This window comes from Lycorma delicatula, chromosome 2 (genome assembly GCF_047948215.1).
Source record: "Lycorma delicatula isolate Av1 chromosome 2, ASM4794821v1, whole genome shotgun sequence".
Lineage (NCBI taxonomy): Eukaryota > Metazoa > Arthropoda > Insecta > Hemiptera > Fulgoridae > Lycorma > Lycorma delicatula.
The window spans coordinates 98,224,714-98,248,419 of NC_134456.1; the positions used below are offsets into that span (position 1 = coordinate 98,224,714).

The 23,706-nt window shown below is 32.8% G+C and overlaps 1 protein-coding gene across 15 annotated transcripts in view; it reads left to right on the forward strand.

Moving 5' to 3' along the window:
• Positions 1-23,706, forward strand: part of trol (terribly reduced optic lobes) — a 1,106,314-nt gene that overhangs the window by 873,609 nt on the left and 208,999 nt on the right. For all 15 annotated transcript variants that reach the window (XM_075355875.1, XM_075355878.1, XM_075355883.1 and 12 more), the window contains 7 exons: positions 74-267; positions 7,480-7,692; positions 9,069-9,197; positions 11,430-11,603; positions 14,217-14,328; positions 21,146-21,233; positions 22,054-22,201. In XM_075355875.1, coding sequence (XP_075211990.1) covers positions 74-267; positions 7,480-7,692; positions 9,069-9,197; positions 11,430-11,603; positions 14,217-14,328; positions 21,146-21,233; positions 22,054-22,201 — 1,058 coding nt within the window. The remainder of the gene's footprint in view (positions 1-73; positions 268-7,479; positions 7,693-9,068; positions 9,198-11,429; positions 11,604-14,216; positions 14,329-21,145; positions 21,234-22,053; positions 22,202-23,706) is intronic.

The window sequence follows — 23,706 nt, forward strand, 5'->3', positions numbered from 1 at the left end:
GACAAATATTTATTTGATACTGTTGAAATTTATTTGATAAACTTTGTTTTCTTTTCTTCTTTTTCAATTTTAGCGAGCGTCTTCACTGATATTCCTCCACCACCTATGATGGTACTTAATAAAGGTGAGACCTTCACTGTATCATGTAAAATGAGAGGTATACCTGTACCAGACGTTATGTGGAGAAAAGACTGGGGTCACATTCCATCAAAATGTACTACGACTAGTGAAAATGGAGTTGGCGTAATTGTCTGCCCAGATGTTCAGGTATGGTTATTATTCTGTTTGGGCAGGTATTATTTTCTGAGTTTAGCTCTTGCTTTATTGAGAAAATTTTATTAAGTAAAATTAAATTGTTATTACCATATAAAAAATTCATCAATGTTATCCACCATTTTATATTAATTTTATTGATTTTTAAGTATAATTAATTAACTGAAGTCAAAATAACAGAAAAATAGGTTATAAGGTAGAACTTGAATGAAGTCTACATGAATTAATTTCTATTTAGTAGTGATAATTACCCAGTTTAGGCGTTTCACCATTTTTTTCACTATCTTATAAGCAAACCATAAAATTTTAAGATAGTATAATAAGACTTTTAAAAATTGACCTAATTATAAAACTATTTTCAGTAATATATAGTTTGAAAAATATTGATTTCTTGATTTTTATTTCTGTTTGTTTGTTGTGTATTCTTTTTCTTTTGAACATTCTTGTTATTGTATTGAATCTTGTGTAGAAGATCATTCATTTATAATGTCAGAATATTACACTTTTCATTAAGCGTCATTGTCAGGTCTGTTTCTTGCTTCTGTCTCATTTTCTTCCATTGCACAGATTTTCTTTTTACTATATTATATAATAAAAAAAGAATGTTTATTTCCATTGCCATATTTTACATGGTTCTTGTTAATTATGTACTTGTGAAAGTTCCATTGATGTAGTTGGTGTTTATTATTTTTTATTAATAATAATATTAATTGATCCTATGTGGTCATAAAAGATGACCGCAAAGGATCACTTTAGTCACTTCATTATCTAAATCTCTTTGATGGACTGTTTGGGCCTTGCAGTCCTCCCAGTACTTTTTCATATGTTCCAATCTTTGTCCAAATTTCTGTCTTTTTGATTGATATTTTGAGGCCAATTTTATTTGTAATGTGTTGAAGTTCTAATATCTGTGATTTAGCTTTTGTCAATGTCATTTGCTAGCAGTGTCAAGTCATCGGCAATTGGTTTACTTGGCATTTCTCCTGCCACCACCCCATTTGGTCACCCTAAAGCATTTGTGCCATAAACGGCTACTGAGCTCAAACAGTTTAGCGACTAGTGTCCTAAATAGCTCCTAAAACTAAGAGCAGTCCAAAAGCTCCCCCAAGAGCAGGGCAGTCAAACATCAGGTGTTCATTTGACTGGACCTCCCGCAGACGCACAGCTCATCAGCTGCCAGGCAGAACCGAAACAGATATTGGTCAAAATTAACATGATTGGTGAGCACCTGTTGCCCTTAAAAACAAGCTCAAGGCATACCATCCCCCCAGATCTCATATTAACTTGAACAGGGATCTAAGGGATCTTCCCTTAGTTGTAGTGTACCATTATAGCTGTCATGCTTCCATTGTGAGGCTCTGCAGCCTCTTCCACAGGTGAAGATGGGCAACTGAACGAAATTTAGATCTGGTGCATTGTGATCACTGTTTTGTTCCGGTACTAGCCTGGCCCAAAACCACATCCCAAATACTTCGACCTCCTGGCCTCTTTACAATCTCCACATGGCTGCCTGAACTTTCGCCACTAAATCGATTGAGAGATCCTTTCCCAATCCATTGGCCAAGGCCGCCATACGACCCTATCGCAGCCTGTTTTGATGGCCCGGCTGAATTGTTCAGCCATCAATTCCACCTCCTCTCTGTGCTCCATGTCATTCCAACCCTTGCAAGGCAGCTGCGCACTTGCACCGCAGCCTGTGCTGATCTTAGCTTATAGCGACCCGATTCTGGAACTCTTAGATCGCCTCCGTAAACGATCTCATAGGTTGTAAGCTTATGATCGTTCACACTGGCCTCTGGCCGGACAGTCCAACTACTTGTACTTCGCAGCATTCGCCCGTCACTAAGGTTACATCAATGTAACTTTCCCCCAGTTCGGAAGAGAAATTTTGCAGTGTTTCTGCGTTGTTAATCAAGTAGAGGTTCCTGTCTTCAACGAACTGTTCGAGACCCCTCTAATCTCTCTGGGGTCAGTGAATGGTGAACCCCAGGCAGGAGACTTGGCATTAGCGTCCAGAGCAACCAGCACTCTGGTGCCCGGGAGACCGTCCAGAATCCTCCCAACTTCACCAGCAAGTCATCGATACTCCATCTAAGCTGGAAGTATCCCGTCATTAGTACGACTTCGAGTGTACTCCTCGTGACTCGCACGACGGTGAATTGCTCATCTGACCATTGGGGCATCCAAAATACCCCCAATGTATCTGAGCCAAACATGACCGCGGCGGGCCGCCGTCCCTACGAAAATGAATAACATACACCCCGCGGAAGCCGACTACCTTACCCCCGATCGCGTACGCCTCCTAGACCAATAGGACCTCGTGGTTTTATACTCAAGGAGCCTCACGGCTTCACTGGTGGCCGTCCGGGCATGATTCAGATTCAACTGCCCTAGGCGCAAGCGTTCAACATGGTGGAGTCTGCCCTCAAAGGCTTCCCCCAATTCAGGCGTCGCCATAAGCTGTGTTTTTACAGCTCTCACTCGTGTAATATCACACGCCCTGCACTGCCTACCCCAGACCCGGTGTCCAGCATCTTTGCCTTTCACCAAGGTACCGGCTGCGCATTTGGCCGGCGCAGACTTGGCAGTGCAGTTGGTTGGTTGCCCTGTGCCCCGGAAGAGCACAGTGACCACACATCTTCGACTGTGCTCTGCAGCGGAGAGAGGTGTGACCAAAGCTCTGATACTTGTAGCATCGGGCGACCTCTATATGGTCGACAACCCTACATGAGGTCCACCCGAAAAACAAATGTCCTCCGGCCACCAAAACTTGCCGGATCTATGGCGAGGTCTCCAACAACCAGTGACTCTTTGGGGCTTCCTTCCTCCCCAGCTGCCTGACCACCTTGGTTTCCTGAAGGAAATCTTCGACGGACATATTCAATGTAGGTTTTTGCCTGTGCATAGCCCTGAGGATTTCTGGCTCTTTCACCCTTGTCACCCTTGGCATATCGTATTCCAATATCTTGGGCCTTCGCTTGGCCAGCAACTGAGCCGTCAGCCTGTTCCTTGTCAGAACGTCGGCCTCCAGCAGCTGCTTCGCCTGCCGCTCACTTATGACTTCCAGGATGACACCGTGGTCTTTTGTTTTAGTGACACGGGAGATTTAGATCTTTTCCCTCCGCGGGTCCAGGACCTTCCTCAGGGTTAGCTACATCGCTAACGACGAAGCCCCCAGACCAGGTTTTAGTGGAACCTCCTTAACGGTAGTGCGCTTAATTTTAGCCGCCAGCGCTTGAACTGGCAGCGGTGAACTAATTCGCTTAGGCACAGGCGCGGCGAAGAAGACAGGCTTTGTAACCTTCTCCTCCACCCGTTTTATAGACTTGTGGAGTTCACCCATCACCGGCTTGAAGCCCCTGCTCCTCCACAACCTGGTATACCTTGCCGGACAGTCATGAAACAACCGAGTCCAAGGTAAGGTTGGCACCTTGGAGTCTTTCACATTTTAATGCCAGACCCGAAACCAACAGTGCATATTGACTCAAATAGTAGTCAACAAGCTGCTGAATCTCCAAGGACATGACATTCTCGACTCCTTTTTTGAGGAAATTTTGATCCACTCCGACCGCCCTAAACCTTCGGACCCGGAGTTCACCTGATTCGTAGCAGGCTTACCCCCAAGAGCTCCCGCCTGGGGCTGATCACTGCACTTTCATCCTCCACTGCCCTTGACTTCATGGGGAGAGTCCTTTGGGCTTGGCTCGCCCCTCCTTAGCGCACACTTCTTGTGCGGTTCCGGTCGCAGCTGTTACCCCACAACTTGTAACAGAGGTTTCAGCCGGATTTTTTGTGCAATCCTTTTCATGAGGGCACAGCACCTTCCCTGTGAAAACCTTTGAGACCTCCTTTGCGGAGGACCAGGACTTCTGCGGAGACCACCAAGTCCTTGGCAAAACCAATCAAGTCCTCCAAGCATTCTCCCCCAGATTGCCCCATCGCAGCTTAAGCAAATAACACCGACTGGGATGCCAGGCACTACGTCCACAACCTGAAAGAAACTAACACCTAACTCAAGGCAAGGTGAGCGTTTAACAATTCTTTTTCTGAGCAAGGTCACCTGTTCTCACATAATGTCAAAAGCTAGAAGCTCCTAACAGACCACTGGCGAGGTCATAGCAAAATCGCTTCCTGAACCTGCCAGAGGATTCAGAAAGTTTATTTGCCTCATTAACTACGAATTGGGAGGGACACTGAGACACAGAAAATGTCCTTATTTAGCCGATGCTGACCCTACTGCAACACACTACGCCACTGTTCCATGAAACACTTTGCAGCAACGCAGGTTGACTAACTGCCACCGATCATTGTACAACCCTGACGGCATGTACGTCTGTCCTTGTAGTACACTACAAGGACCATGTAGTACACTGTCCTTGCAGAAAATTGCTACTGGTATTGCAAATTACAAGTTTACAATACGGAGCCAGAGGCCGAGAAGCGAAGTCATCGGCAAAACAAAGACAGTTTGATACTACTATCTGTTCACCCTTCCATTCCTTACCCCTAACCCAAATTCTCCTTCCATACTGTGTTCTTCACCTGCTATGACCACAACAATCCAGTTTCCCATTAGTACATTATAACAGCAGTCCTTTTTAGATTTTATTACATCTCCAATACTCTTGTACAACTTCTCAATATCTTCTTTAAAATTCAACGTCGGTATATGCCTGGGTGTATCATGAAGTTCTCCCATGACTTTCATAATCTATTCTATTTGTGAAATGAATTAAAAAAGTTCATATAAGCATATGTTCTAAAATGCTTCATTTGTGAGTTACGGCTAGTGAAAGATTTTGCTTGAATTTTAGCCACCTCTGTGAAATGGGTCGTGCTGAAATTTTTAGGATGTTAATTAAGGGGCAGAATTAGTGACTTCTTATGATTTTTGACCTGAAGAATCAAATAAAATAGGTCTCAGAACAGAATATGCAGAATTTTTTTTCATAAATCTGGGGGTGAAACCCAATAAATTGCAGGTAAAAAACCCTGATTACATGTTTGATGTACACTTTGTTAAATGGGCAATGAATTTGTAAAACTTCAAAAAAACTTGTAGAGAATTTAATTTGAACAAAATACTGTAAGTTAAGGTGAATAAAACAGAAAAGTTAGAAAAAATAGAATTTTATTAAGAAACAGTACGGTAGACCAAAGTGCATTTATATACACCAGTTTATAATAAATGTTCAAAAATGAGCCCACCATTTTCAACACATTCTTGGGATACTTCTTCACTGCTTTTGTTGCTCTTTTTAGTTATTCAGGGCTGTCCTTAAGTTGTTCAGTCACAATCATAATGAGGACAGTTAATTCCTCATGAGAATGTATTTTTGTTTTATATACAGCATTTTTCATTCATCCCCAAAAATCTAAAAGTGTTAGATCTTGGTGGCCAAGAATGTGGACCTCCATTACCAATCCATTTCTCAGGGAAATGATGATTTAAATGAGTGAAAATGATACAAGAATAGTGGGGAGGTACTTCATTGTGTCGGAAGTGTACTTTGAATTTCAGTACTAGAGGAACATCTTCAAGCAGCTGCAGCAATTCTTCTTGAAGAAAGTACAAGTAGACCATAGTTTCTAAAAGCTCTGGTAATGTGAATAGTCCAAACAGCTGATTTGAAGAAGACTGCACCATATATTGATGATGCTAAATCGGTGTTGCCTTCCACTGTTTCATGAGGATGTACTTCCGCCCATGTATGCTCACTGCAAAAGTTGTTGATACCATCTTAAATGAAATTTGCTTACAGAATGATTTCAACAATAATGCAGTATTGCGCATTACCTAATTAATTTTTAACAGTAAATTTTGATTTTACAAATTTTTCACATCATCAAAAAAAGGTTTTAATTTTTGTTTACATTAAATAAGTACTTTTCTGACAAATGTAGTAATGTACTGTTTCTAACATTTCTTTGTTTTATTCAACTTACCTTACACCATTCTTGTTCAGAATTAAATTCTCTACAAGTTTTATTTAAAAGTTTTATGTGTTTATTGCCCATTTAACAATGTTATTGTACACCAAACATAAAAAACAGAGTTTTTCACCCCAGATTTCTCAAAAAATACTGCAGCTGTGGTTCTGAGAACTATTTTTTATTCAGTTTTTCTGTCAAAAACCATAAGCCACTAATTCTGCCCCCTTAATTCATGTCCTAGAAATTTCAGTACGACCTCATTTCAACAGGGTAGCTGAAATCCAAGCGAAATCTTTCACTAGTCGTAACTCGCAAACAAAGTATCTTTGGATATATACGTACATGAATTCCCATTATTTTCACAAGTAGAATAGGTTATGAAAGCCCCTGAAGAACTTTGTGATACACTCTGTTTACTTTACTATAATTAAGATGATTTGTGGACTACTTTACCTGCAAAACCCAGCAAATTTGTATTTGAAATGTGATTTACTGTTACTAGTAGATATATTTGGGAACTACAGAATGCTCTATTTAAGGACTTACATTTTTTATGTAGCCTACTATGTTCCTGGACCTGAACTGGCTTTTGATGTCAAGCAGCACAAAACATGAGTCATGTTGGAGCTGATAATGCACGCTGATAGAAATGGTTATTAGAGGTGGCATATTGATTTATATTAAGAAACATACTGTCATCCATACCACAAAGACAGAAATAATCCTGATATGTAATTTGATTTTAGATGAGTTGAAAGCAACGAAAAGCAACACACTTCGTACAATAATAGCTCAAATCTGATAATAAAATCTGGTGCAGATTAGAAGTAGATTACTCAACTCATACACTTAGATTTTGTAATGAGTTACCTTTAATGTCAGCTAGTGAGAAGTCATTTGTCACAGGCTGACAAACTGTCTAACTTACTGAACCCAAAGACCTATTACGTTTTCCATTAATGAATGGTACTAAATCAAGGATGGTTTGTTTGGTTGCCACTAAGATTCCTCTTGTGTTTCAACTCAAATTAAGTAATTATTTAATAGTTACTTTAAACTGAACACCATAACATATGAAAGGCTGCCAATCACTTTGAGAAGGACTTCTTCTTTTACCTATTATATTATTATATTACCTATTATATTATATTAGGTATTCTTCTAATACCTATTTTATTATTTAATAGAATACTATAACAGGTATATAATAATTATTATAGTATTTTTTAGAATAATTACATGATTAGTTAAAGAATTCTTTTTTATTTTCAGGATTCAGATCAAGGAGCATACAGCTGTGAAGGACTGAACACTCGTGGTAACACAATAGCTACACCAGACACATTATTGGTTATTAAACATGAACCAACTTTTTGTCCACCAGGACAGTTTAATGATCTTGCAGTTTCCCCATCAGACTGTATATCATGTTTTTGTTTTGGAACAACAACTGAGTGTCGAAGTGCTGATTTATTCATTTACCAGGTTCAAACTATGTTTTTTAATATTTTTATTATAAAAAGAATTTATAACAATTTTTCTTGTTTCTAATTGCCTTAATCTTTATTTAGTGATTTAAAAAAATCTATATTTAGATTATGAATGTGTCAAGATTGTGCTTCATATACATCAAGTAATATGAACAGCAGAATGCATAAATTGTTTTTGAACAAGGATTATTTTATTTTATATATATCAATGTATATTTCTTCTTACACAAGTAAGTAGCTACAAATTATGTAAAAGGTAGCAAATAACAATTTACTCAAAAATAATTAGTTTAGATAAAGTTTATGGAAAATTTTATGAATTGTAATTATCTTTACTTATTAAGAATTCATTACCTGAATGTTTGATATGATGACTTTTGGCGATTATCTTAACAAATGATAGCAATCAGAAACAAGGTTTTGTTGTATTTGTTGGCCTACATAATTAGATAATTTTGTTATAAATTTAAATTAGCTAAATTCTGTGTAAAAGTATTGTGATAGGGAATTCCACAAAAGTTATAAACAAATTTTTATAAAAAAGACCTTTAGCTTTGTGACATTTGGGAGAATGGAGCCATGCATTATTGTGCAAAGAATATCTTCACAGGCATCCTTTTTTTCCCAAAGTTTCTTTAACATTTACAAGCATCTGATGTTGATCCTGTCAAACATTCTATGAATTCCATTAGGGAAATTTCTTTGTAATCCTAAAACATTGTAGCCACCTGTTTTTGTTAGTGTCTGCATAATTTTGGCTTGTAATTTGAATGATATCTTCATACTATGTGGAAAGTCTAAGGCATGCAATTGAAGGACTTACACTGGACAGGTTCCTTGTTCTTCACTGTTACTTTACCAACACTGAACAGAATGTACAGCAGACGGTTTTGTAATGAGATTATTAGTTGCTAGTGGCTACTGCGTACACACTATGTTACTGTGGTAGCTGCAATACCCTGTTCAATTTTGGAATAGTCATAGATACATCTGAATACAAAACGGAGATTATTCACAAGGCAGTAAAAGTATAAATAACATGTTAAAAATAATACAACTAAGCCCATATTTTAAATAATGCACTCCAAAAAATATTTGTTTCTTGTGTGAAGAGACACAAACAAGTTTCCCTTTTTTTAATTTGTAAGTTAATCTATTAGATGCTCATATAGATAAGAAAGAATTTGGGAGAAGGATGATTATGTATATGTTTTGAAACTTAATTTCAGTAGTGTCGTTAAATTCTATTTTCAATAGTTACATTGATTGATTTAACATTAGAATTTTAATTAATTATTAACCATAAGAATGGATACACAATTAAACTGTTTAATAAACTGATCTTTTATGCTTATTTTGTTTCTGTTTTAGTTACCACCACCATTAGACCGTTTTCAACTGGTTGATGTTTACTTCTCACCAGAAGGAAATGTACAAGTTCATAGAAATCAACCATCAGGATTACAACCTGCTGTGCGAAACAAAAATCGTGGTTTCCAGGTAAACTAGCGTGTTAACATATTTTTTTAATAAATGTTTTTCAAAATGGCATTATATAAGTAATATTATTTATTTAAATGATTACTTCTCGTTCATTTAAAAAGACTGTTGAAATTACTTTTTGTGATACCATCTACAATTCTAATATTTTTCATTTGCTTATATTCAGTGAGAAATACTTATTTTTTCCAAGGTGGAAATAAGACTTGTTTTAACATCTACATAGAATGAAATTTTAAAATGTATGAGATTCTTATAGTAAAATTTAACTAATTATACTGTGATGAGGAATTGTTTTCCAGATAGATGTGTAAACATTTGATGCAATCTCAGGAGTCTTCTGTCTATTTACCTCCTTTACTTTAATCTGAGAGATAAGACTAATGTACTTTATCTCTTGTTAATCATGTCATTTTATTTAAAACTATAACTAAGAAGTTATAGCAAGTTACTTGTGGAGGGGAGTAGATGTATGGCCGTAAGTAGAGGAAAAAGTGCCTTGCTAGAACAGCATTGCTATAGATTCTTTTCAAATGTGTAATAAATTATTAAGAAAAAATGTTTTTTTATACTTAAACTGTGCTTTAAACAAGTGATATGTAATTCACAGATTTGGTATGGTTTTATTTGGTAATTAATTGGATTCTAGTAATAATTAAAAATATAAAAAATTGAATAAATTTCAAACCATAATGCTTACCTGAAACAAACTTTGCTTTTTACTTCCTTGTACAAAGTAAAGGAAGTGTAGGTAATTGAAAAAAATTTGGGGTATCAAATTTCAACAGAAGTATCCATTTTGACCATCCCTGAATCCATTTTGATTAGTTTCTACATGACATCTGTACGTACAAAAGTATCTCGCATAACTCAAAAAACGATTTTCCGTAGAATGTTGAAATTTTGGATTTAGAACTGTTGTAACATCAAGTTATGCACCTCTCCTTGTGATGCAATCAACTGTACCAAAAGTGTCCTAAAAAGCCCAAAATCCAAAAAAATCTGGATATTGGACTTTTTCTTAACTGCAGTAATAAGCCCTCATTGAGAGCTTTTCAACGATGTATCATAAGTGGTACTTACTTTCGTTGGTTCCAGAGTTATATTCAAATAAAATTTTTATTTTACTTTAATGAAATATTTGGATCTTACAAGGGGAAGGCACATCGGTTCGAATCCAACTTAATCTCCTTTTTTTTTTAACTTTTTTTTTTAATTTAAATATATTGATTATTAATAATTATTAACCTCTGATTGTAAAAAAAAAGATTTACAATAAATAATAATTTGATGATAACAATAAAAAAAAAATCAGAAGTTATTAATGAAATAAAATTTTATGTATTTTTCATTTTAAGAAAATGTGTATTATGTAATTTAACAGGTGTAAAAGGAAGTCGTATGATGAATTTATACAACATAACTGCTGTTTGTCCATGATATGTGCTAATTTTTAATTTTACCTCAATTCTTGCTTTAATTTGTTTAACAATGAATCTTCAAATACAACCTTGAACATTCTGAGTTTGCTAAAAGCTAAGAATAATAAAGCAAATTAAGTATGGATTATAAATTTCAAAAAAGTATTAATTATAATCTTTTAATTAGCTTTCTCAGCAAATGTATATATAGCTTAAATTAGTATAAACATTATAAACTGCCAATATTCATGATGTTGTATAGAGAAAAGATAGTCCAAATTTAAATCAATATTCTGAGAGCTTAATTTAAACACAGATAAAAATTTCTAAATTACAGCTATGAAATTTTTCTGAATTGTTAAAATGTTAATACATCTTATTTTAATTTTCTTATATTTATCTAGTGGATGATTATGCCCAAAACAATAAGAAACAACATAACACTAATATGTGATAGTAATTTGTGGAATGCATGCTGATTACAACTTTTTAATGAAGTACAAAATATTTACTGAAAGAAAGATGTGCTTCGTCCAGATCAGAGAGATTATTTGATTTTTAAATAATTTATGGAGATTAAAAGTAGAATTTTAATCATAGAAAGTTTGAAATAATATGTTTAAATTTTATTTTGAAGGTTTTATTTATTTTTAAATTTATCTTATTACATTAGTTTAATGAAAACTAGAGATTTCTTAAATGCAAAATTCAAGGCGCTATGATAATTATTGTTCTTAATTATAGGATTTCAGATTGATGTAGTTTTAAATTATAGGTGTGCAATAATATTTTTTCAACAATTGTGTTATAGTTACTGTCTGGACCGTCTGAAACTAGGAATTATGAGAGATTATATCCTTATTTTTCATTACCTGAAAATTACTACCATGGCAACCACCTAAAATCTTATGGAGGATATTTGAAATATAACATCTCTTTCAGTGGTGAAGGACAACTCTTAGATCATCCTGATGTCATACTCATTGTAAGTATTTTTTAACAATTTTTTCCCAAATTGATGAAGGATTTTAAATGTTTAATTTTATTAGTTGTAGGGATTTTTATAATAGTAAGCATGTAAAATTAGTTACTGAAAGTTTATTATTGAACATAGAATATATTAATAATTAAAAAAAGTTTTAATAATTTTTTTTTCAGGTAATTGAAGATTATTCTAAATTTCTCTATAATCTCTTGGGAGATGATTCTATAGTTTAAGATAAGAAAAAAAGTTTATATAAACTTTAATCAAAGAACAGTTTAGTGACTTCTAGCTTGCGAAACATTTAGTTCTGCTTTTTGCTCCATCTGTGAAATTAAACCATACTAAAATTCATGGGATGTAAATCAAAGGGTAAATTTGATGTTTCTTTATGGTTTTTTATCTAAGAAATTGAATAAAAGTGGTCCCACACCTCTAGCTAATTTAGATTTTAAGAAAAATGGGGTAAAACACAAAAACGTTTAGTCAGAAAATAAACTTTTTAGCTTTGGAATAAAATAAGTTTATTAATTTTCCAATAAACAAATAAAAATTTCTAGTTAAAATTTTGTAGAGAATTTAATTCTGAGAAAATTGATGTAAATAATGTTTATTAAAATTTAATACAAATTTAAGAAGTTCGACTTTAATAAGAAACAAAACACACAAACTGGATTGGAAAGCTGATACGATTTTAAATAGAACAGTTAACATATAAATGCTAAAAATTATAAAAATGAATTTGAAAGACTCATGCTAGGGCAGAAGAAAGTCCCCATGAGATTGCTACAAGTCATTTCTAAGGCACCTTTTTTATTTAATGTGTGGCAGTGTGGTCTTCATGGTGATAATCTCACAGCATTTTTTTTTAATGCCAAGGTTCAATGGAGAGCGGTACTTGCATTTTTTGGATACAAATCTGATTGAACTTTTGGAAGATATTCCACTAGCAGATGTGGTTTTTCAGTGATGGTGCACCTGCTCACTACTGTCGATGTGATGAATCATTTAAATAACACCTTTTGTAAGCAACAGATTGATTGAAATGGACCAGTAAAATGGCCACCTCAAATTCCCAATCTCACACCAACTTACTTTATCCTTTGGGGTTGGATGAAGTTGTTAGTCTATTTCGCTCATATTGGCACACAAGAAGAATTGAGACATAATAGAAGCTAGAGCTACTAGTAGCAGTAATAATGATTCTATTACACATGCCTGGCTAGCATGGATTTACTGAGCTGAACTATGCATTGAATAAAATGGTGGCCACATTAAGCAACTGGTTTGAAAAATTGTTTGCAGCTTTATCAAGCAACCATTTTGATATTTAGTCATTTTTAGGGGGAAAAAAAACAAAAGGTATGTGATTTTTTTTAATTTATTTTTTATTCATTATTGATAAGTTTTCTATTAGTTTTCATTGTCCAAACACTTGATGAAAATTGTTCTGTTTAAAATTGTTCCACTTCTCCGATGCAGTTTGTGTGTTTTGTTTCTAATTAAAGTTGAACTCAATTTTTTTTTATTTTTAATAAACATTGTTTACATTGATTTTCTCAGAATTAAATTCCCTACAATGTTAACTAGAAATTTTTATTTGTTTATGAGTAAATTAACAAAATTATTTCATTCTAAACCTAAAAATATGATATCCAAATATGTGATAGAGGTTTTTAACTACTTTTATTCAATTTCTTGGATCAAAATCCATAAGGAAGTATAAAACTTACCCCTGATTTTGTACCCCAAGAATTTTATTAGTATGATTTAATTTCACAGAGGAAGCAGAAAGCAGGGCTAAATGTTTGCAAGCCAAAACTCTAATGAACCGTCTTCTGACCTATGTTTAAATGAACTTTTTTTCTTATTTTTGGCTGTAGATCATCTACTGAGAGATTGCTGTGCAATTTGGATTATTCTGTATATATAATGAGCTTTTTGATTTGTATGGCAAAGTGTGGTTCTTTTATAAACCAATTTAGAAATTGATTTTTTTTTTTAAATTAGTTAATAATTTGCCTTTAACTCTAAATATTTTTATTCAGTATTCTTGGATCAATTACTTAATTTAGTTTCTAAATCTGTGTAACAAAAAATCTAAGAACTGATTTCAGAGTTCTTAGACCAAACGTATTAAGAGTTTGTTGTATTGAGGGAAACCAGTGAAGAGCAGTTTTTATAATGCTTTTTTTATTGTGTTCAAATCCTTATCTACAGTGTAAAAATCCAGCTAATAATAGAGCATTTTTGAAGGATTTATGATTTTCACATTCAGTTATTTGTATTGTTCTAGTTTTCTAAAACATACTTTGGTTACTACTAAAAAAACTTTCTGTCTCTTTTGCAGGTTATAGATTTTTGAAGTTGAATTTTATGATTTTAAAAAGACAGTTGAAAACCATAAATTTTTAATATTTTTCTCTTCTTGTTTAATGCAGCTGTAACTAAATTTTATTTTTATTTATATATCTTGATAATAATAACAAAATTACTATTCAACTCCTTTGTGAAGTTTTTAATGTTTTTAATTTTTAAATGTTTTTCACTATTACATTTATGTGATAATTATCTATTGCTTTATTGTAATAATATTTTACTTTACTGTTTTTATAGGGAAATGGTTTGACACTGGTATATAAGGGACCTCGTTTAAATATTAACAGAGAAAATTTTAGATCAGTTCAATTTTTTATGGGAGATTGGTATAAAAAAGATGTAAGACCAGGTAATTATAAATTTTATGGTATGAATTATGTACTTTTTAGTTTTTAGCAAAAAACTGTTTTCTACTATTAACCTTTTTATTTCGTTTTCTACAAAAAAAACTACAGGGTCAGAGAGTTTAAACTTGGTTTTAATTAAATTTTTATGAATAATTTTTTCAAATGTTGAGACAATGCTTTTTATGAATCACCGTTTGTTTTTGGTCTATGAGGTCAACCCTACATCTTGTAGAAGATGCAGGATGACTCATATCCTACATGAGGATGGAGTTTTCTAAAGATTAATACATTTTATATTATTTCCTTACAATCTAGGAAAAGATGCCTGGCAGTTTCATTAAGCCCTTATATTAATTTATATATATTTAATATTATACAAAATATAAACCACGAAAACGCAGTAATTAGATAAGTTATATTTACCATATTAATTCCAGTAATAAATGTTCATGGGATCCCACATCTTCAGTTAATATTGAATTCTATAATTACATTAAAATATATTTATAATTTGTCAATTTGTCGAAATCTGTCCAGTTACTGAACAGCAGAATTTTCATATATGTTTCTAATAATTTTCAAAATTTTTATAAAGAAAACAATTTTGATAAATTGACAAAATTATCAAAACATTTGGCAGTTTTTGAGGGAAACAGTTGTATAAAAACTGTAACAGATAGCAGCACTTTACATTATTTTAGTATTTTTATTATGCAGTAATGGAATTATTTCAATCATTCCTGAGGATGCAGGATCCTGAGAAACTACTTTCATGGTAAAACTAAGGTAAGATTTGTCTTCGCTCAATATTCAGTTCTAGGTTGTTTTTTTTAATAAAATTTATATAAATATATGTACATCTATAGAGAAGATGGCCCTATATATATTTATATAGGGGTCTTGTCTTACAGAGTCCATAGTTCTCAAACTATGGGGTCTTGTTTTTTTTATATAGAGCCCGTATTCTAAAAGTTTGATATGCATATACAGTGTCCAGTGTTAAAAAAACTATTAATATATCAAAGACTTGACCCATTCATGGTAATTATGGAATCAGAAAGATCTTAACAAAGTTCCTGAATAAGGAATCTGTAAATTATTATGGTAATGGTTTTCACAAATTTATCATTTCATAAAAAATTCATTGGTTAACTACCGCCCAGCTAAAGCCATACTAATTCAAATCCCAGTTCTAGATTGACAAATGGAATATTTTCTTCTTTCTTGGTCAGAAAATCAGCCTTCTCCTTATCCACAACTCTTGATTGTCTATGGCCTGCAATTTTACATAATTAAGGGATGAAAGGTCTAAAAATACTTAGTGACAATTGCAGATCAGTAGAGTTCAAAACATCTGAGTCAAGGGCCTTAAGTGCATCCTTACTGTCCAAGAAAATGGTTATGTTTATTTTTAACACATCCCATCTCAATATGTAAAAGTACAGGTGCATCTAAAAATTTGTAAATGTCACCTTGACAGACTGTGATATATTTCTCAAGCCTTTGTGATATAAAGGCTTATCGAAACAATTCACAAATATGTCAGCACCAGTTTTTACCATTAATACATCAATTATCAGTATAAAAAATTACAGGACTCTTATTAGTTTTGGCTAGGCTTCAGGCATATCAGCTACCTTACTAATCCTCCAGACTATCGGGGTGTAGGCAAAGGTGAGAATTGTTCTAAAACCCTTTTTGAATAGGTAAAGCAGTGAAACTAGAACCATTTCATAGAAGTGCTGGAAAAATTCCATCTACTTCTGGGACTTCTAATGAGCAAAATTTTGTTACCTTCCATTTGAACTTCGACGTCTGATTCCAGTCCTAATGTTACGCCATCTTAGGATAGACTGAAACCTTGACTCTAAAATTCAGTGATATCTGCATCCCTAAATGTACAGAGCGTTTCATAATGTTCTTTGGAGTTTCGAAAATTCATTAACAAAAATCTATTTCACTCATAAGAATAAAACAAGTACTGTACGAAAGAGTACTTCAAATAGTTTTTTCCACATATGCTAAGCAGTTAGTAAACCATTTGCTCACTAGGCGTCGACAGTAGAGAAAATGGCTACCACGGGAAGCGTCATTTTGTGTATTAGAATTTCACTTGTCAAAGTCAGTAATTTCTGTGCAACGTGCGTTTCGGTTGAAATTTCATAAGGAGCCACCAAGTGACAATTCAATTTGTGCATGGTATAAACAATTCAGTGAAACCGGTTGCTTGTGCAAGCGAAAATCAACTGGTCGTCCATCAACCTCAGAAGTCAATGTCGAACGCGTGCGTGCAAGTTTCATTCGCAGCCCGTCAAAATCGACTGCGGCTGCAGGCAGAGAATTAGGAATTTCAAAAACAATAATGTGGAGAATTCTCCGTAAACGTTTATTATGCAAACTGTACCATCTTCAATTAATCCAGCGTATTTCTGATGGAGATAAAACACATAGGCTCGATTTTTGTTTTCAGTTACAGGAAAAAATGTTGTTAGATGAAGGTTTTCTAAACAAAATAATTTTCAGCGATGAAGCTACTTTCCATATTAGCGGCAAAGTACACCGTCATAATGTGCGAGTTTGGGGTACTGAAAACCCACACGCTTATGTGGAACACATTCAGGATTCTCCAAATGTAAACATTTTTTGTGTGATCTCTCGTGAGGCAGTGTATGGGCCGTTTTTTTTTTATGGAAATGACAGTAACCGGTATGATATAACTGGATATGTTACAATTATGGCTTATGCCTCAGCTACTCAACAACTTCATTTTCCAGCAAGATGGTTGTCTTGCCCGTTTTCATAATGAGGTTCGACAGTAACTTAACACAACATTACCTTGGTGCTGGATAGGATGTGCATCTGAAGAAGACCAACACATTATGCTGTGGCCACCAAGATCACCAGACCTCACGCCATGTGATTTATTTCTCTGGAGATACATGAAAGAGAAGGTGTTTATCCCACCAATGTCGCACGATATCGCTGAGCTAAAGGATCACATAATCAATGCAATCATCTCTATCGAAAATGACATGTTAGAATGAGTTTGGCAAGAGCTAGACTTTCGTGTTTGATGTTTGCCGTGTCACCAGAGAAACACATATTGAACATTTATAGATTTTAACAAAAACTGTTTGAGTTCCTGCATCATCTCGTACAACTTTCATTTAGGTAAGTGAAATACTTTTTTGTACTGAATTTTTTAACTCCTAAGAACATTATGAAACGCCTTGTATATATTTCATAGTAATCTCAAGTTTTCTAGCCAAAAGAAGTATATTTACCATCAGGACCTTCAAGAGTTACTATGAGAGTCACACAATTCTTGGAAATCATCATGTCATGAGGCTATGGTAGTTTTACTTACCTCTCAACAAAAGTATTGTCAAGAGGTGATATTTGTTTTCCTTAATTTTTTAACATTGTTTATTAGAGTTTTATGATACTTTCCTCAGTTACCACTTAATTTAATTTTAATAAGTAGCTGTCTAACCTGCATGTAAACTAACTTTGCAGCTCATGGTCTTTCTTCTACCAGGTAGCATTAGTCCCTGTTGAACTGGACAGTTATCCTAATATGAATCAGTTTTGGTCTCTTTCAATTGTAAACCATGTGGTCTATATCATCTATACATCTTGACTTTTTCATTTATTGAAGTAGTTCTTAAATAGAGTTTCTCCATACAAGAGCCAGTTTTTCCTTAAAAGAATAAACTTGCTCTTTTCCTTTAGGACTCAACTTCTAAGTCTAATTTGAGTTTAAAACTAATACAGTTGTGATCCAAAAGTGACAGTTCATTAGATATTTGCCAATCAGAGATCAGAAATTCTGAAAAGATGGTAATGTTAATAACTTCTTTTTTTACAGAAGTGTAAACTCAATTCGTTTCCTGACATATAGGTAATGCATGATTATTTGAGAAAGAAAACTCAGAAGAGATGACAGTTTCTGTTGATTAGTGATTATTGAACATTATTAATATCTATTACAACACTTTCCCTGGAGGTGTAAAATATATGAAATTCCTCTCCAAGATTTAATTTGAGAGTTTACATCCTCATTGCATTTTTTCTTTTTTTTCATGGAGGAGATAATGTAAGCACCTATTTTCACATTCAAGCATTTCTGCATTCAAGCTTACAGTTATTAACTGAGGATTTATCATGCTCCAAAATATTTAAATTTCATTGATGACTATATCAATGAAATCAGACTGCTCAGTCAATTACTTTACAGTCTGAATACTCTTCAGGGATGATTGCCTTCCTGTAAGAAGTTAGCTTGTTCTTTTGACTTTCAATGTAAACAGGGTACACTGAAATTTCTTTCTAAGCAGTCCTCACCAAACCTTCTCCATCAGAAGTCAGAGAACTATCATGAGTCGGTCTTCTGATGTGGCAAATAAACTGGATTTTTCTTTATGTTTTTCCACAGCTTCTGGGAATATTGTTTGGTTCCTTAAAAGGCAAGACTTTCTATCACTGCTCTTTTTATCTGTGTTGCAGTCAGTGGGGGCTTGTAGCTAAAATTAGTGGGGGTGCTGCTCCAGAGAACTTTTTCTGGGCCTTTTCAAGGCTGTGGTTAAAGTTTTCTGTAAAATAAAAGAACCGAAAAAAAGAATCAAATAGAATAGCTGGAAACAGGATAATAATCTAATTCTACACTTTATCATATTCAAGAATATGGAACATGAATACAGTTTTTAAGCACAATGTACTTAAAACCGTATTCAGTTTAATTGAATAAATAATAAAATGTCAATACAGATAATATTTTTTAGTATTATTAGATAATAACTTGATAAAATGTCTGCTTGAAAACACTAGTCCAACGGTGCTTAATTTAAATTTCTGTGTACACAGAAACAAATGCATAATTAGTTTTTAATAATTACCTTTTCTTTCGCCCTTCCAGCGTGTTTTTGGACTGATTTGGCAATCAAATTGCTCTTGCTTTCCGCAACCTTCTGATCACTACTGATAAAACAACTAAACCTCTTTCATATTCTTTCCACTGACTAAACTAGAAAAGATAACGAACAAGGAATGTTCCATACATATGTGGAGTACAAAAAAAAACTATCTTCCACGAGCACGCCAGAGTCGGCACTGCGAGAGCAACAGTGCTTTCTTTCTTGCAGTCTTGCGTGCAGCTTCCTATGTGTGCATTAGCACATCAAACACCATGCTGCTGGAACTGTGATTTGCATAGTTCCATACAAAGATTTTTATATCTTTTTTTATAAACTGGGGGATGGCTACTGACATTAAGCTTAAGGATTATATATTGTACAACTATAAAGAAAGAATTGAAGAAAAAAGTACTTATATTAAAATGTTGTTGATAATATCAAGTGGAAGTAGGGGGTCCTGCATTTCTGTAGTAGCTGTATGCGAGCTGGTTGCAGTTAACCTTTTAATTTTTTAACAGTCCATTTTTGAGTAGATTCTTTTGCAGTTTTTAAAATAAAATGTGACTCTTCCTCTGAGAGAAGCATCTCTTTTATTTAAAAGAGGTTTTCATCTCCTTGTAAGGAATGTACAAAGTGTCTGAAACCATCTTAACTACTTTCAGATGCCGTTACAGCAACTGGGTACAAATTTTATCCAATATGGTAGTTTCACTAAAGTTTCAGTGTTATTAATTAAATGTTAAAGTGAAATTATGAGCAGATTTTGTATTAAATTTTTTTATTTTTATTACATGGTAGATGTGTAATGGATAGGTTATAACATTGCCAAATTGTTTTAATAAAAGTGAAGAAATAGAAAATAAATTAAAAGTAAACAGACTAAGAATAAATAAATTACTTGCAATTATAAAACTGTGAACTTAATAAATAATCAAATTTGTATGTAGTAAAAATCTCCTATTACAAGGAGAGTCTAGTGTAATAAAATTCATATGACAAAATTTTTAAATAACTTAACTCAATGTGTACCCCCCATACTTTCACAACTTGTAGCTTCAGAGGTATTACATCTTAAATGATGCATTAAAATTTTGAAACAATTTTATTATGGATTTTGCCATTTGTATTCAGCCAAAGGTAAGCCTTCAGAATTAAGAGTACTAAAAACAGGTGCTTAAAGTTTAGATAAATGTACAATTAAAAAATTATCTGCCTTTTTTTATTACCTTAAACATCCTGAAATTCAACTGCAGTAATATTTAACTGATCATGTAATTTCTTACTATTTATCATTAAAATTAAACTATTGGTGTTTAATTAACTAATGTTTAATGTATGCTTCAGTAATGGTTTTTTAGATATTCATTGAATACCTTTCAATTATTGTAAATTTAAAATCAGATTTTTATATTTCTAATGAAATTTTGAGTCTTTAACAAATCTGAATCTGATTAAATTTTTTTAATTATAATCTTCAATAAATTCTCTACAGTTACAGTTGTTTTCTTGTTATTTTGGGCTCAACAAATGAAATTTAGAAAAGAATTTCCAAATTTATTTTGGTATTTGAGTTGTTAAATTAAATATTCTTCTAAGATAACATATGTCTATTCTTTTCTACTTTTTTTCTTTTTCTGTTATGGTATTCTGTATATAACTGTAGCTGTTGAGACTTCAAAAAAAGTCTTGATCATTTTTTGAAGACAAATGTTATATTCATGTGTAATCAGTATTTTGTTGACTGTTGTAAGCTTTCTTTTGTACTTAAGTGTCATTTTTATAAATTATATAATTAAATAAATTTTATACCGGGAGCTTTCTTTTAAATACTTTCTGTTAAAAATGTATTAAATTTTTTTTAGTGATTTTATGAGATTCCTTTTTTATTGTACAAAAATATTTGTAGGTGGTGACTACCCAGGCAGTGGTGATGTTCTGGCAACAAGAGGAGATATTATGATGGCTTTAGCAAATGTTGAAAACATTCTTATTAAGTATGTATCATATTCTTTTAATACTTAATTTTATTGTTCATGGTTATTATTATTATTTATTTATTTTCAAAGAATGTAGTAGAAACAACTCCCAACCAAGAACTTTAGCATGTTGAATAATTCATTATTTAACTTGTTAACATTTTGATATTTAAAAAAATAAATGCTTTATTAAACAAATGTTTTCTTTTGAAATTATTTTAATGAATGTTCTCGTATACCTATTTATTTATATAAATTTATCCTTATTAATTATACCAATTTAATTATTTTAATTTTATTTGATTTTTTCTTGTTAATTGTTTGCAAGTACCAATCGGTCAGTAAATCAACAGATCTATTTAATGGATGTAAGAAGTTTAGAGATTATAACTTGCAGGGGATGTTAAGATAGTAGACTTTTATTTCATAGTTATCAATCTTTTATATCTTTTATTTTCTAATTTGATTTATGGAAAATTCACATTGCTTTGTAGTGCTAGAGGAACTTAGATGGTACTGTATTACGCACTTAGATATTTCTTAGAATTGCTGTATTATAAATCATAAGGAGAATATTGAATATTTTTTGGTATTGAAACAATTTCAGATGAATTGGAGGCAAGAGAAGTTTTTTACAGCCAAAAAATATTTTTTTTTAAATCTAGTTTGGTGGTTGTGTTTTTAATGCTGCTTATTTAGTTATTTTGTTATTCAAGGATATGTTCAGAATGAAAATGACGATAAGTTTTAAGTTTTAGCGCAAATCAGTGTGTGGATCAAATCAGTCTACAGAAAAAAAGTAGTCATATCTTTATACTGTCATTTGTTTATTTTTCAGTTTACAATATCTGACTGGACCAGGTGTTGACACAACAATATCTAGTATTCATATGGATTCTGCTGCTCTTCCAAATTCTGGACAGGGACAAGCTGCTTTAGTTGAGCAGTGTACATGTCCTGCTGGTTACATGGGTCTTTCTTGTGAGGTAATAGTTAAATGTTCCTAAGTTAATTATAGCATACATGATAGAATGAAGAACATTTCATTGGATATAGCTATGTTAGTTTATTGTTATTTCTGATAGAACCTGAAGCAATGGGCCTTAGATTAAATTAATTTTTTTTATTGCATATGGAATTTTACAGCATAGTGATGTTTGTTTCAATATCTTTCAGTAATTAAAATTCATACGAATTACTATTAAATTATATTTTCTGCTAAGATCGTCATAATTTTTGTATTTAGTTGGGTTGGTCAAGAAGCTAAGAAAGGTAGATAATTGTACTCTATATAAAATTCAAAAAGCTTAAAAAGGAATTATGTTATTATTCGAATTACAATTTATGAAAAACTTCTTTTAAAAATATGCTTTGAATTCCTGGTCGGAATTTTTTATAAAAATAATATACAAAAGATCTTCATTAATTTTATCATCATTAATTCAAATTTTATGTTATTTCAAAGTCTCTTCATGGAATTTTTGACATAATGTAATTTGATAATGTTATCAATAATTTTACCTTTCTATTATTAGTTTGAAGTTAATTTTTGCAATGAATAAGAACAGTCTAAAGTAAAATGTTACGGAAAACATTTTTATGAAAGAATTTCTCTGCAATAAAGTTAGTAGAATATTATTTCAACTTTTCAAATAAAGAAAAACTGTAACACTGCACACATTTGATTCACAATCTTTTAATTGCAGATGTTTCTATAGTCTAATTTATGAAATAAGAAAGTTTGAATGGTAGCCTGTCAACATTCAATTTTTTGATGTGTATGATTACTGTTTTTTATTTTTTTCCTTGGAAACTATAATAAATAATCCTCTCTCCTTTGCTATGATTTCCCTTCTCGTGGTGGATGTTTATTCAGCCTTCAGTTTCCTTTTAATTGCTGATTTTCTCCTTCTGTCTCATTTGTACACATCATTTTACTGTGTAGTTCAGTGGTTCCCAAACTTTTCCTAGTCACAGTGCCCTTTTTCAATTAAAATTTTTAAGTAAAAATATGATTACTTGTAAGTAAGAGATAAAAATAAAAAATTAAACTCGTGTATCTCCATTATTTAACTTTTTTTTTTACTTTATTAACATTAAATTAATATTTAAAAATGTCTTGGTTCAATTAATTATGAAGCTTTTACAATATTTTGTGGCACCCCTGTGAAGAGGCCATGGCTTCCCTAGGCACTGAGCGCACAGTTTGGGAATCACTGGTATAGCTGATAACGTACTTATAGTTTTATTCATCTATTCATTTTATGTTTTGAAATACGTAGACATGAGCAAAGAAACTGTATCAAACTGTAACTGGCAAAAAAGGCATTGTTTAAGCAGATGTATCATTTTTTTCGCAAAAAAAGATGTGGTTGGTAAAGTTCTGAAATAAGACATCATCCCTGTGCTTCATGCGCCATTCCAACCCCTGTAAGGCAGCTGCGCACACGCGCTGAATCCTGTCCTGATCCAGGCCCCTTAGGTTATAATG